Genomic DNA, 13,258 nt, shown 5'->3' on the forward strand with positions numbered 1-13,258 from the left:
AGTTCGAAAGGGCATACGGTTGAAATCCGAGAAAAGAACAGTGAGTTCTTTTTAAATTCTTTTTCTTTTTCTATGTGTTTGTTTGTCTGTGTGATTAGTCATTTCTTTAAGGTTTTTAGTTTAAGTTAATCCAGTATGTATATTCTGTTTCTTTTTCTGATTTTGGTTAGATTAAATATTCCAATGATGTTTGAGTAGTTCAATCAACTCTTGGTTTACCTAAATTAGGTTCATCGTAATTCGTCTATTGTCCGTTATTTTCTCTCTTCTCCATCAGTTTATGTTCTGTCGATTAATAACATAGGTTATAAATAGTTTCGTCGATTAGTTCGTTCTTGTTTGTAAACCAATAAGCTCGTCAAATGGTTGTTGTGTATGCTTGATCTGTGGACACTTAGCTTCAGGGAATTGTCAATAGGCTGACAATGAACCTGCATTCATGTGCATTTTGATTCAATTTTCAATTTCAGTTTAAATGATTCTGTCGAGTTCTGTGTGGTGGTTTAAATTTAGTTCATTTGTTTCAATTGGAATTCAACCTTAGTCATTTAGCTGTCAATAAGTTTGGTTATAGTTGTTAGTCAGACTTAGTTTTTAATCTTTGTTAGCTTGAACAGATTTCAGAATTAAAAGTTTTAAGACAGTTGAATAATTGTATTAGGGGCAGTAATATTAAGGGATTTCAGGGGTGATTTGGGAATGAAACAGTTAGGATAATATTTTAATGTTAGTGTTTTGATTAGTGGGATATTAGTGTCTTTAAATTAATATGGTAATGGGGAACAAAAGGGAATGGGGGGGCTGAAAATAAAGAAAAGTTTTCCTTAGTGGGATTTAAAGTGAAAAAATTCAGATTTTTAGTGGAAGAAGGGGGTCGAGCAGTAAGTTTAAAAGGAGGGCATGTCTGCATAAGAGAAAGGAAGAGAGGTCTGTAGGAGGAGAGAAATTGAATTCTGAAAGCTGAAAAGTTGAAAAAGAGTAGCTATTTTTTATTGCCTGGTTTAGATTCTGAAATAGCTAGAACCTTCTTCCTTTTACTTCTGCTCTATATGGGGAAGTTTATAGTTGCTGGTTATTTGTTGCTGCACTGTTGTTGCCATTTCTGTTTGCTACTACTGCTGCTGCTGACTCTCTTCTTCTTCTTCTTCTTCTTCTTCCTTCTTCTTCTTCTTCTTCTTCTTCTTCTTCTTCTTCTTCTTCTTCTTCTTCTTCTTCTTCTTCTTCTTCTTCTTCTTCTTCTTCTTCTTCTTCTTCTTCTTCTTCTTCTTCTTCTTCTTCTTCTTCTTCTTCTTCTTCTTCTTCTTCTTGTGTTGTCAATACCAGGTGCATATTTCGAACTCCTTTGATGTAGTTCCTTGAAGTTCACAAAAAATGGAAATATTCACAGATTTGTGTTCATTAGTAGGTTGTCTGTTGTTTATAATTGGATGAATTGTTAGTCAGTTATACCAAGTCAATATTGGCTATATGTTTAGTATTATGTCAATACCAGGTGCATATTTCGAACTCCTTTGATGTAGTTCCTTGAAGTTCACAAAAAATGGAAATATTCACAGATTTGTGTTCATTAGTAGGTTGTCTGTTGTTTATAATTGGATGAATTGTTAGTCAGTTATACCAAGTCAATATTGGCTATATGTTTAGTATTATGTGAACAGTGGAGGCATACGGATTGTAAAAGCTAACTAAACTACTATGTTCATGTTGACATGCTTTTAATTTACAAATTTAAACTTCTAGGCTCATGTTGACATGCTATTAGTTTACAACTTTGAGCTGCTAGGTTGTCAGTGTGCCTTACCTAAACATGATTTGAGCTAGAGTTTGTGGTTATAACTGCTGCACCGGTATTTTAGGAGTGAGCTTACTTAAAGGATGATTTTGTGATTGTTGGCATTAGAACGTATTCAGTCATTGGTTAGCGTATCGGTTTGTTGGTGAACTTAAGGTAGAACTCAATTGTTATAAGGTTTTGTTGGCCTTCTGGATTAGTTGGAAGTTTGATTCCTATTATGGCTCCACCTTGGTGACTGATTGAAATATGTTTGTGATTTATTGTTTACTGCTAATTGACAAAAGGTACACTCTATTGTTTTTTTATGTCTATACCATGTTCTTTCCAGGAGTCCAAGCAACAAAATCCATTAAAAGGAAATATAACAACCCATTTCTTCATGCTTGAATACTAGTTGATTATTGTTACCAAAAAGCTTATGCCTAAAGTAACGAAAACAGAGGCGAATGAACTTGAGATGTTGAATGATACATATAATATTTGTTTGGTTGTGCTGATATTGGTTCTGAATTATTCTGTTAATGAGCCATTTCGATAATTGTTTAAGCCATAAGGCCATTATGAAATAAGGAATGTATAGACTTGCAACTCATTTGGGCCAGCTGCCAGCCCAATGCCATTTCAGCTGAATGCTTAGCTTCAATTTAACACAAACCCAATAGTTATTAAGTTAGTTTGAACATTAGCCTAAAAATAATTAGAATTCCTTTAAGCTTACCTTAATTAATTAGACTCTTTCAATTGGTTTGAGATGTGTCATATTAGCCAGGCCAACAATTATAGCCCTCACTTAATTAACTTTAATCCTTTAGAAATCAAGGTGTACCATTTAGTAAATTTTCCATGGCTGCGCAAAGTTAAAAATGTATATTGGCTTTTAAGGGCGATATTTTAATAAAGTTATTTTCATAAACCAGGGTGCACATTTATGTGACCCAAATCCAAATCTCAACGGAGTTGAAATGTGTCGTTAATCACGGGTACATTGATTGTGACGTGGTTCGAGATGTATTTCCACGACGTTGCAAATTCCTTTTAAAAATAATGAATGAGACGAGCCTCGAAAAACAAAAATACACAAGCTGTGGGGCCCTCTATACGTGTTGGTAAAGTTGCTTAGACTTCAGGATGGGCCGTTTATCAAACTTTCACGGCCCTACCCAAAATAATGACACGCTAGTCGCTTTAGGCGCGTAGTTAATAATGTTATTTTCTTAAACTCGGGTGCACATTTATGTGACCCAAATCCAAATCTCAACAGAGTTGAAATGTGTCAATAACCACGGGTGCATTGATGTGACGTGGTTCGAGATGTATTTTCACGATGTTGCAAATTCTCGGTAAAAATAATAATAATAAAAGTGATACATAGTTAAAATTTGCACATAGATTCAACATGTATCAAAAATCAGATATATAAGCCGAATATGACAGTTGAGCGACCGTGCTAGAACCACGGAACTCGGGAATGCCTAACACCTTCTCCCGGGTTAACAGAATTCCTTATCCGGATTTCTGGTGTGCAGACTGTTAAACAGAGTCATTCTTTTCCTCGATTCGGGATTAAAACCGGTGACTTGGGACACCATAAATCTTCCAAGTGGCGACTCTGAAATAAATAAATAAATCCCGTTTCGATTGTCCTTTAATTGGAAAAACTCCCTTTACATCCCTTAGCGGGGGTGTAGCAGAAAAAGGAGGTGTGACAGCTCTGGCGGCTCTGCTGGGGACCGAACCCAGATCTCTGGTTTAGGGTTCAGAATTCGAGCTTATAATAATTGTTATATCTGGCTTTGTGTTTATCTGATTTTATTATATGTTTGAGCCTAATGTGCTAAATGTTGCTTTTACCGCTTTGATATTATTCGAACTGTATATATAAACTGCTACGAAATCACTCTCTTCTCTCTCTTGAGGAGTGAATGCTGGTCGTGACTTCTTTCTGCTAGTGTCCTATCCCAAAATAGAACGAGGATTTGGAAGAGTTGCAAAACCGGATGATCTTTTGGTTATCGGTACACAGTTCCCATCCTCGGCTCGAGTTGTCCGCTCGGGTAAGCCACGTCTAGAACAAACACCCAGGATAAACCTAGTATACAAAACCTCATGCCAGATCCCTAGTAGGAACGCTTATTTGCATCATGTGCACTTGACTTAGGGGACTCAACACAGGGGTTGGGTCAGTCTAGGACAAGCGACCTGAAATGAAAAAGATCATCCTGCTGCATCCTGTTTGTTTTACGCATTTATTTGCTACAGATTTGCATGCTGACCGGCTTCTAAAAATACTGAAATACTAGAAAAAAAGAAAAGAAAATAGCAGTGTAGAGAGATAATTCTGAGTTACCGGCGAACTCTGCCAAAATTTTGTGAAAATGAAAAAAAAATGTTTTTTTTAGTGTAATTTGTTTAAACAAGTCTTGTTGTCAGAATTAGTTTATTGTCGTGGCCCGAACTACGCCGGTTTTATTCTCACAGGATGTGAGATACGTAGGCAGCCCTCATCGGGTCCAACCTCCCATTTTGCAAAAATAGCCAAAAAATGTCAAAAAATTTAAATCTTTTGTCATAAATAAGTCGGGTGATTCCATTCTTGTAAAAATAGCCGAATGTCCCTAAAAAGACGCCAAAAGGTTGTTTTTGCGAAAATAGCCACTTTTGGTCATTTTCTAGGTTTTGTCCGGTTGGTAAAACACAGCCTTTAAATCTTCTTCGAAGTGCTGAAAGGCCGTATTGACAAGACCAGAGTTTTATTTAAATGTGTGTCAATTTAAGTTTATTCTTTTTTTGAGTCCAATAAGTGTTAATCACCCCAATCAAACATACAGAATGAGCCCGGGTCCAAGTTTGCCGGTAACAGTTAGGAGCAAGATTCCTTTGGAGTTGCACTTGTGGTGGGAGGATTTGGAAAAGTCAGAGCGAGATAAGATCAAAGCACATCTGGGAGGTCTAACCAGTTTATTGAATGTCAGACCCAAATGTGACATCATAAAAGCTTTGGTTACATTTTGGGACCCGGCCCACAACGTATTCCACTTCTCGGATTTTGAACTCACCCCATCCTTAGAAGAGGTAGCAGGTTATATGGATATTACTGAGGGGCTAAGACACAAATATCTGATTGCTCCAAGAGCCGTCAATTCACACAAGTTCATGGATCTGCTGAAGATAAGCAAGGGAGTCCCGTAATCTTAATTGGATAGGGGTTTTTCTACTCTGCAGTTCAGATACACGAGGTATGGGCATATATGAGGGTTTGATGATCTGGAAAGCGGGGTTTGCAACAGAGGGAATTGGGCAAAATGGGATGAACATAGGCAGTTCGCCTTCATGGTAGCGTTCTTGGGCATTGTGGTGTTTCCTCGGAAAGACAGAAATATTGATTTGAAGGTGGCTGGAGTCATCAAGGTCCTAATTACCAACAACAAAAGCACGTTTGCCCTTATGATAGTGTCCGAGATATACCGAGCTCTCACAGCCTGTAAAGTCGGGGCAGATTTTTTCGAAGGATGCAATTTGTTATTGCAAATATGGATGATCGAGCACTTGTGTCATCATCCTCAGTATATAAGCTATAGATCTACAAACGAAGGTTGCATTGAAGGATATAACATGAGGGTTTCAGGGCTCAAATTGCCAGAAGGGTTTGAAGACTGGGTATCTTGCCTTCGCGCCATCACTGCAGCACAAATAGGGTGGACATTGGGTTGGCTTACTGTTGAAGAAATTTTGTACATGCCCGCCACGGTTCCTTACTTCCTCTTAATGGGACTCCGAGGCATTCAGCCTTATGCGCCTTACCGGGTGATGAGATAGTTAGGGAGGTGTCAGGTGGTACACCCAGATGAAGATCTCAGTGTTTATGCAATCGAGGTTAGCACCAACGACCAATTTTATGAAGAAGCCGTTCGTTCTATATGGAATGAATGCCAGTATTTAACGGTAAACACTCGAGTGCACGACCTATCCAGAGGTGAAGTCTCACCGGCTTATATCGCCTGGTACATGAAGAGAGATGTTGTAAGAGATGAGCCAGAACGGCCAACCAAAAAACCTCACATTCAAGAGTTCGTTGAGGTGCCACAAGAACCGTGGGACTGGTTGGCCAAAGAGCGCGAATACCGGGCCGAAATAGGCAAGCTAAAACAACAGATTAAGGATCTGAAATTTGAGAACAAGGTGCAAGTTGCTGCCGATGAAGGAGAGAAGAACAAAATAGCTCGGGGAAGCGAGGACCTCAAAGCTCAAATCCGGGAAATGAAAATAGCTATCAGAAACCCAAAGAGAAGCCGGGCTGATGAAAAGCTCATAAACGGTCTGAAGAAGAAAGTCCTCGAGTATCAAGAAGACCTGGAAAAATCTAAAGCTGGTCTAGCGAGAATCCAGGTGAAATGGATAAAGAAGGCAGAAGAGCGAGCACGGTCTATGCAACAAATGAAGAGGGACTACGAAAGGAGCATCGCTCTATTAAGAGAAACAATATCCACTCTCGAAGAGCGGATCTTCAGACAAGCCCGAGATTCCAGAGCAGATAGGAAGCGCTACTATGATCTAATGGCCCGAATGGAGAAATAGATGAATGAGTTTCAGGATCAACTCCTTTACAACGCGCAAATACTGGGGACGCGGAATCAACAAATAGAGCGATTGCTTATGGAAAGGGACAGAATCAAAGGAAGAATCGACGATATCGGGCACTACATCACCATAAAGTGCCTAGCTTGTGAGGATATGTCCCGTACCACCTTCTTTGCTTCAATAATGATTTATGTCCACCAGATCATGGAAGATTTGGAAGATATGCAAAGGGGCCTTGCACCAAAACCCGCGGCGTGGCCAAACGACGCCCCGCAGGCGCCAAAATTCAAAACTCTGAAACATTCATAGTTTGAGTTTGTATTTTCCTTGTCTTCAGTCTGTTGTCCGTCCGAGTTTGTATTTCCCTTTTTGGCATAAAAGTCTGTAGTCTGTATCAAGTTTGTCAATTTCCTTTCAAAAATGTTTTGTCTTGTAATAAAACATTTTGCTAGTAAAGGTTGAAAAATCCAAAAATGGTGTCTTTATTTTTCACACTTGTGGTAGAACTATGCCCGGCCTGATTCATGCGGGGACATGATACGTAGGCAATCCACATAAGATTCGACCACCACTATAAAAGGGAAAGTTCTGGAGGCACTTAAAAGAAGTCAGAATGACGCATGCAGTCAGAACAAAGACATGATAGAAATGGTTAAACTGCTTAGGAACATTGCATCCCCAACATGAAATTGCAATATGTGTTAACTTCTAGCGCTAACAAGTTTGCTGTTGAACCAGAGATTTCGAAACAGTTAGCTCGTTAGAACGTTCTGGTAGATTACCATTACCACAAAGATCTAAAGGGCCCATTCCGAAAAGTATGTCTGGTTCGGACAAAAGTGTTGAGGAGGAAAAGACCGAGATGCAAATGATGAAGGAGGAAGTAGACAGGTTGAGACAAGAGATAGCTAGGATGCACCTAGCTTGGGCTAGGGGACAAACATCACCAATACCTCCCCCTACTCCTACCCTCTCACCGGCTCGAACTCCGGAACACCCTTCCACTAGTCCATCAACGAGCTTCCCCATTGCCCAATACTATCAGGGGGAAACTTCCTATAATCCCCAAGCTCCACCACCCAAACAAAACCCTCCTCCACCAACTGTTCCTGTTTTCGTGGCACCTCCACCCGCCACATTGCAAAAATCCTCCAATGAACCAGTGTTTCAGGTTCACGACAACCAATACTATCCTCCTGAACTCACCTTCAAAGCACCCGAGCCATACACTTACACCCCTCCTTCAGCTCCCGACAAAAACTGAGAGGCTGGCTAAGAATTTGGAGTAGGACGAAGTGCTTCGTAAAGTGAAAAGCCTGGAGCAATCCTTCAGGAATATGCATGGATTGGGCAGCCAAGTTAGTGTGGCCTACAAAGATCTGTGTCCATTCCCCGATGTTCAATTACTGGCAGGTTTTAAGATGCCAAAGTTTGATCTATATGAGGGATATAGTGATCCCATGGCACATCTACGAGGTTTTTGTAGTAAGATGAGAGGGGCAGGTGGAAAGGATGAGCTACTGATAGCTTATTTCGGTTAAAGTTTAAGCGGGTCCGCACTGGAATGGTACACGAGGCAGGATCCTAACAGGTGGTATACCTGGGACGATCTAGTACAAGCATTTGCAGGTCACTTCCAGTATAACCTTGAGATCGTCCCTGACCGTCTCACACTGTTGAAACTTGAGAAAAAGCTTGGAGAGAGCTTTAGGGAATTCGGATTCCGTTGGAGAGAACAAGCAGCAAGAGTCGATCCACCAATGAGGGAAGGTGAAATGGTGGACTACTTCTTACAAACTTTGGAGCCAACTTACTTTGGTCACCTGGTGACGTCAGTCGGTAAATCTTTCAACGAAGTAGTAAAAATGGGCGGTATGGTTGAAGAGTGACTCAGGTCCAACAAGATAATGAGCTATTCGGCAATTAAGGCCACAACTCAGGCTATCCAAAGCGGCACGGGAGGTGCGCTCGGGAAAAAGAAGAGAGAGGAGGTCGCAACAGTCGAAGTAGGTACTTGGTCTAGATCCAGAGGTCCTTCCTCTCGCTACCAACCCAGACCCCATCACCCAAATTACCCACACACTCCATACAACCCTCCACAGCCCTATTATCCACCACAAGAACCACATTTCTCCATCCATCACACCCAAACTTACACCCAGCCTCCGGCTCACCCACAATGGCGTGCGCCGTTTCCCCAGAATACATATCCACCTCCACAAAACACATACCCACCTCCTCAAAGCACATATCCACCACTAAGGGCCTACAGGAATCCTTCGGGGCCAGGCTTCCGTGAAAATCAGGCTTTCAGGAATGAAAGGGTGCACATGCAGAGAACATTCACTCCACTGGGAGAAACCTATACTACTCTGTTCCACAAATTGAGGCAATTAGGCCTATTGAGTCCTGTTGAGCCCAAATTGCCAAATTCCCTTCCCAAAAATCTGGACCACTCGGTAAGCTGTGAATATTGTTCGGGGGCTCCCGGGCATGATACTGAGAATTGTTGCAAGTTGAAGACTGCCGTACAAGATCTTATTGACACAAATAGGATCGAGGTTCAGGAACCAGAGGCACCCAACATCAATGAGAACCCGCTGCCGGTGCACCATGAGGCCTACATGATCGAACTAGAGCACGAAGGAGGGGAGCCCAAGAAACCCTCACAAACGGTAATGATGATTCATGCCAGTCCAAACGAAAAACTGACTAGTGGAAAGGCAGTGGTACAGTTGGGAAGGGTAGATGACAAGCCAGTTGTGGTAATAGGGAAAGGTGCGTCTGTTGTTGTGAAGAAGCCAAAGCTCGTCAAGGTAGTACTGCAGGGAGTACCAAGCACACCAGTATTAGTTGTGAAGGCAGCCCGCGTGGAACCAGTTGTTATCAGGCCAGTAATGCAGTTGCCGATAACAAGTGAAAAAGCTGTGCCATGGAGCTACAGTCAAGTGACAGTGATGTATAAGGGGAAGGAGGTTGTGGAAGAAGTATGCGAGGCCCAGGGGTTAACTCGTTCAGGAAGGTGTTTTGCTCTCGCAGAATTGAGAAGGGCAAATCCTATAACAATAAAGAAGCCAGTGACGGAGGAAGAAGCAGAGGAGTTTTTGAAGAAGATGAAGGCGCAAGATTACTCCATTGTGGAGCAGTTGAGGAAGACCCCGACACAGATCTCATTGTTATCCTTGTTGATCCATTCAGATGAGCATTGCCAGGTATTGATGAAAATTCTGAACGAAGCCCACGTTCCGGATAAGATCTCTGTAAACCATCTGGAGAAAATAGCAAACCAGATTTTTGAGGTCAACAGGGTCACTTTTTCAGACGATGAGTTGCCCGTGGAAGGTACAGAACATAATAGGGCCCTCTATTTGACTGTGAAGTGTGAAGACTCGGTAGTCACCCGAGTACTGATTGATAATGGCTATAGTGCCAATATCTGTCCATTAACCACCTTGAACAAACTGAAGGTCGATGGTGACAGAATTCACAAGAACAACATCTATGTTCAAGGGTTTGATGGTGGTGGTACAGACACAGTGGGTGACATCATACTTGAGTTAACAATTGGTCCAGTCGAGTTCACCATGGAGTTTCAAGTGTTAGACGTGGCAGTGTCATATAATCTTCTGTTGGGGCGACCCTGGATCCACGCCGCCAAAGCAGTGCCTTCTACATTACATCAGATGGTCAAATTCGAGTGGGATAGGCAAGAGATCATAGTACATGGGGAAGACAATGCAAACACCGTAAGTGATGCCATCGTGACCTTCATAGAGACTGATGATGATAAGGGACCGTGGGTTTACCAGGTGTTCGATACGGTTTCAGTGGGTAAAATTTGTGAAGGCGAGGACCTTCTACTTCCCAGGATCATAGCTACGACTGTCATGGTAGCCTCGGAGATGTTGAAGAATGGGTTTGTGCCAGGCAAAGGTTTAGGGGCTGATCTTCAGGGTATTGTTCAGCCGGTTTCTTTGCCCAAAAATCGGGACACCTTTGGGTTGGGGTTCAAGCCTACAGAGGTGGATGTGAGACGGGCCCGCAAGTTAAAGAAAAGAGTCTGGGTCCTTCCCAAGCCAATCCCGCGCCTATCCAGATCATTTGTCAGAGCAGGTATCAGAAAGCTGCCGGGCCCGAAAGTTCTCGGACCACTGATTAGGCCGGATGGAGATTTGAATGAAGGCTTTGAAAGGCTGTTTGCTGATGTCAACATGATAGAAGATGGAGAAGGTTCCAGTAAGGCAAACATACAGTTTGTGGGGCCTAGGGCCAATATCAACAATTGGATGGCTACTCCCTTCCTACTCGGAGGGAGTCTTGGTAGTGGGCTCTGATTTTTCTTTCTTATTTTTGGATTATTCCAGGGTTGTAATCCAGATTTCTTTTATTTTTATTGTGTTCATCAAAGTGTGAAATCTTGTTATCCCATAATTCAATAAAATAAAAAGTTTCTTCTTTATTCCTTATTTTATTTTTTAAATTTTGTTTTCTTCTTTTCTTTTTCTGTACAGTTTTCTTTATACTGGTCTTAATGACATGGAGTGCATAAGGAATCCTCAGCCTAGTCTTAAAAATCAATCTGATCCCGAAATGATAGTTCAAGAAGTAGATTGTGGTTACGAATCAGAATATGATGATGAGGATGAAGCCTTCGAAGAAATTAGTAAGAAGTTAATTCACTTCGAAGAAAAACCCAAACCCAATTTGAATGACACAGAAGCCGTCAATTTAGGGGACACAGACAATGCCCGAGAGACTAAGATAAGTGTCCACCTCGAGCCAAAAATCCGGGAAGAGTTAATCAAAACATTCATTGAGTACAAAGATGTTTTTGCGTGGTCATATGACGACATGCCAGGGTTAAGCACTGATTTAGTGGTCCACAAATTGCCCACGGATCCAGCGTTCCTTCCCGTCAAGCAAAAGTTGAGGAAATTCAAAACTGATATGAGTATGAAGATTAAAAAAGAAGTTACCAAACAGTTGGATGTAAAGGTTATCCGGGTCACCCGATATCCTGTGTGGTTGGCTAATGTCGTGCCTGTGCCGAAGAAGGATGGAAAGATCAGAGTATGCGTCGATTACCGCAATCTCAACAAAGCAAGTCCGAAGGATAACTTTCCGCTACCCAATATCCATATTTTGATCGATAATTATGCCAAGCGTAAGATCGGATCTTTTGTGGATTGCTATGCCGGGTATCATCAAATTCTAATGGATGAAGAAGTTGCAGAAAAGACGACATTCATCACACCCTGGGGAACTTATTGCTACCAGGTAATGCCATTTGGTTTAAAGAATGCTGGGGCAACGTACATGAGGGCAATGACTACTGTGTTTCATGATATGATACACAAGGAGATTGAGGTATATGTAGATGATGTGATCATAAAATCAAAGCATTAGTCCGACCACGTCAGGGATTTGAGGAAATTCTTCCAGAGGCTTCGCAGGTACAACCTCAAGCTCAACCCCGTCAAGTGTGCATTTGGTGTTCCATCCGGAAAACTGTTGGGATTCATAATCAGTCGGCGAGGCATCGAGCTGGACCCATCAAAGATCAAAGCCATACAAGATTTGCCCCCTCCGAGGAACAAGACTGAAGTGATGAGTCTATTAGGAAGGCTGAACTACATCAGCAGATTTATTGCTCAGCTCACGACAACTTGTGAGCCTATTTTCAAGTTGTTGAGGAAGGACGCTGCGATCATGTGGACTGATGAGTGTCAAGAAGCATTTGACAAGATAAAAGGTTACTTGACAAACCCACCTGTGCTGGTTCCACCAGAACTAGGGAGGCCTTTGATTCTTTACTTGACAGTCTTGGAAAATTCATTTGGATGTGTACTGGGGTAGCACAACATTACAGGAAGGAAGGAGCAAACCATCTATTATCTCAGCAAGAAGTTTACAGGCTATGAGGTTAAGTACACTCAACTCGAGAAGACATGTTGCGCCCTAACTTGAGTGGCCCAAGAAATTGAAGCATTATCTGTCATCATACACTACTTACCTCATTTCACGCTTGGATCCATTGAAGTATATATTTCAAAAGCCTATGCCGACAGGCAGACTAGCAAAATGGCAGATTTTGCTCACAGAGTTTGAAATAATCTATGTGACTCAAAATGTGATGAAAGCTCAGGCATTGGCCGATCACTTGGCTGAGAATCGTATTGATGAAGAATACGAGCCATTGAGAACGTATTTTCCTGATGAAGAAGTGATGCATATAGATGAGTTGGAAATGACCAATGAACCAGGTTGGAAGCTCTTCTTTGATGGAGCCGCAAATACAAAGGGAGTTGGAATAGGAGCGGTACTTATTTGTGAAATAGGACGTCATTATCCTATTACGGCTCAGCTACGTTTCTATTGTACCAACAACATGGCTGAATATGAGGCATGCATTTTGGGTCTACGACTAGCTACAGACATGGATGTTCAGGACGTCTTGGTCTTGGGAGACTCGGACCTCCTGGTGCATCAGATTCAGGGTGAATGGGAAATAAGTGATTTGAAGCTCATACCATATCGACAATGTTTTCATGATCTGAGCAAGCGATTTCGATAAGTGTAGTTCAGACACATCCTAAGAGTTCACAATGAGGTTGCCGATGCTTTGGCCACTTTAGCATCGATGTTGCACCACCCAGACAAAATTCATGTTGACCCGTTGCATATCCAGGTTCATGATCAGCATGCTTATTGCAACATGATAGAGGAAGAAATGGATGGAGAGCCATGGTTTTATGATGTCAAGGAGTACCTCAGGATGGGGATATACCCGGAGCAGGCCACTAGAGATCAAAAGAGAGCCATTCGGCGATTGGCAAATGGTTTCTTCCTCAGTGGAGAAGTGTTGTACAAAAAAACCCCAGATTT

At 41.9% G+C, this 13,258-nt stretch overlaps 1 protein-coding gene across 1 annotated transcript; it reads left to right on the top strand.

Moving 5' to 3' along the window:
* The first annotated feature begins 5,800 nt into the window (after positions 1-5,800).
* LOC138884926 (uncharacterized) lies at positions 5,801-6,370 on the top strand. Its single transcript, XM_070165797.1, has one exon. It carries the CDS (start codon positions 5,801-5,803, stop codon positions 6,368-6,370), a length of 570 nt encoding a protein of 189 aa, XP_070021898.1.
* The last annotated feature ends 6,888 nt before the right edge of the window (positions 6,371-13,258 follow it).

The sequence above is a fragment of the Nicotiana sylvestris genome, chromosome 2 (assembly GCF_000393655.2).
Source record: "Nicotiana sylvestris chromosome 2, ASM39365v2, whole genome shotgun sequence".
In the NCBI taxonomy this organism is placed as follows: domain Eukaryota; kingdom Viridiplantae; phylum Streptophyta; class Magnoliopsida; order Solanales; family Solanaceae; genus Nicotiana; species Nicotiana sylvestris.

Bases quoted from the DNA above. Each gene is read 5' to 3' on its own strand.
- LOC138884926 (XM_070165797.1), top strand. From the start codon at position 5,801: ATGAAGAGAGATGTTGTAAGAGATGAGCCAGAACGGCCAACCAAAAAA.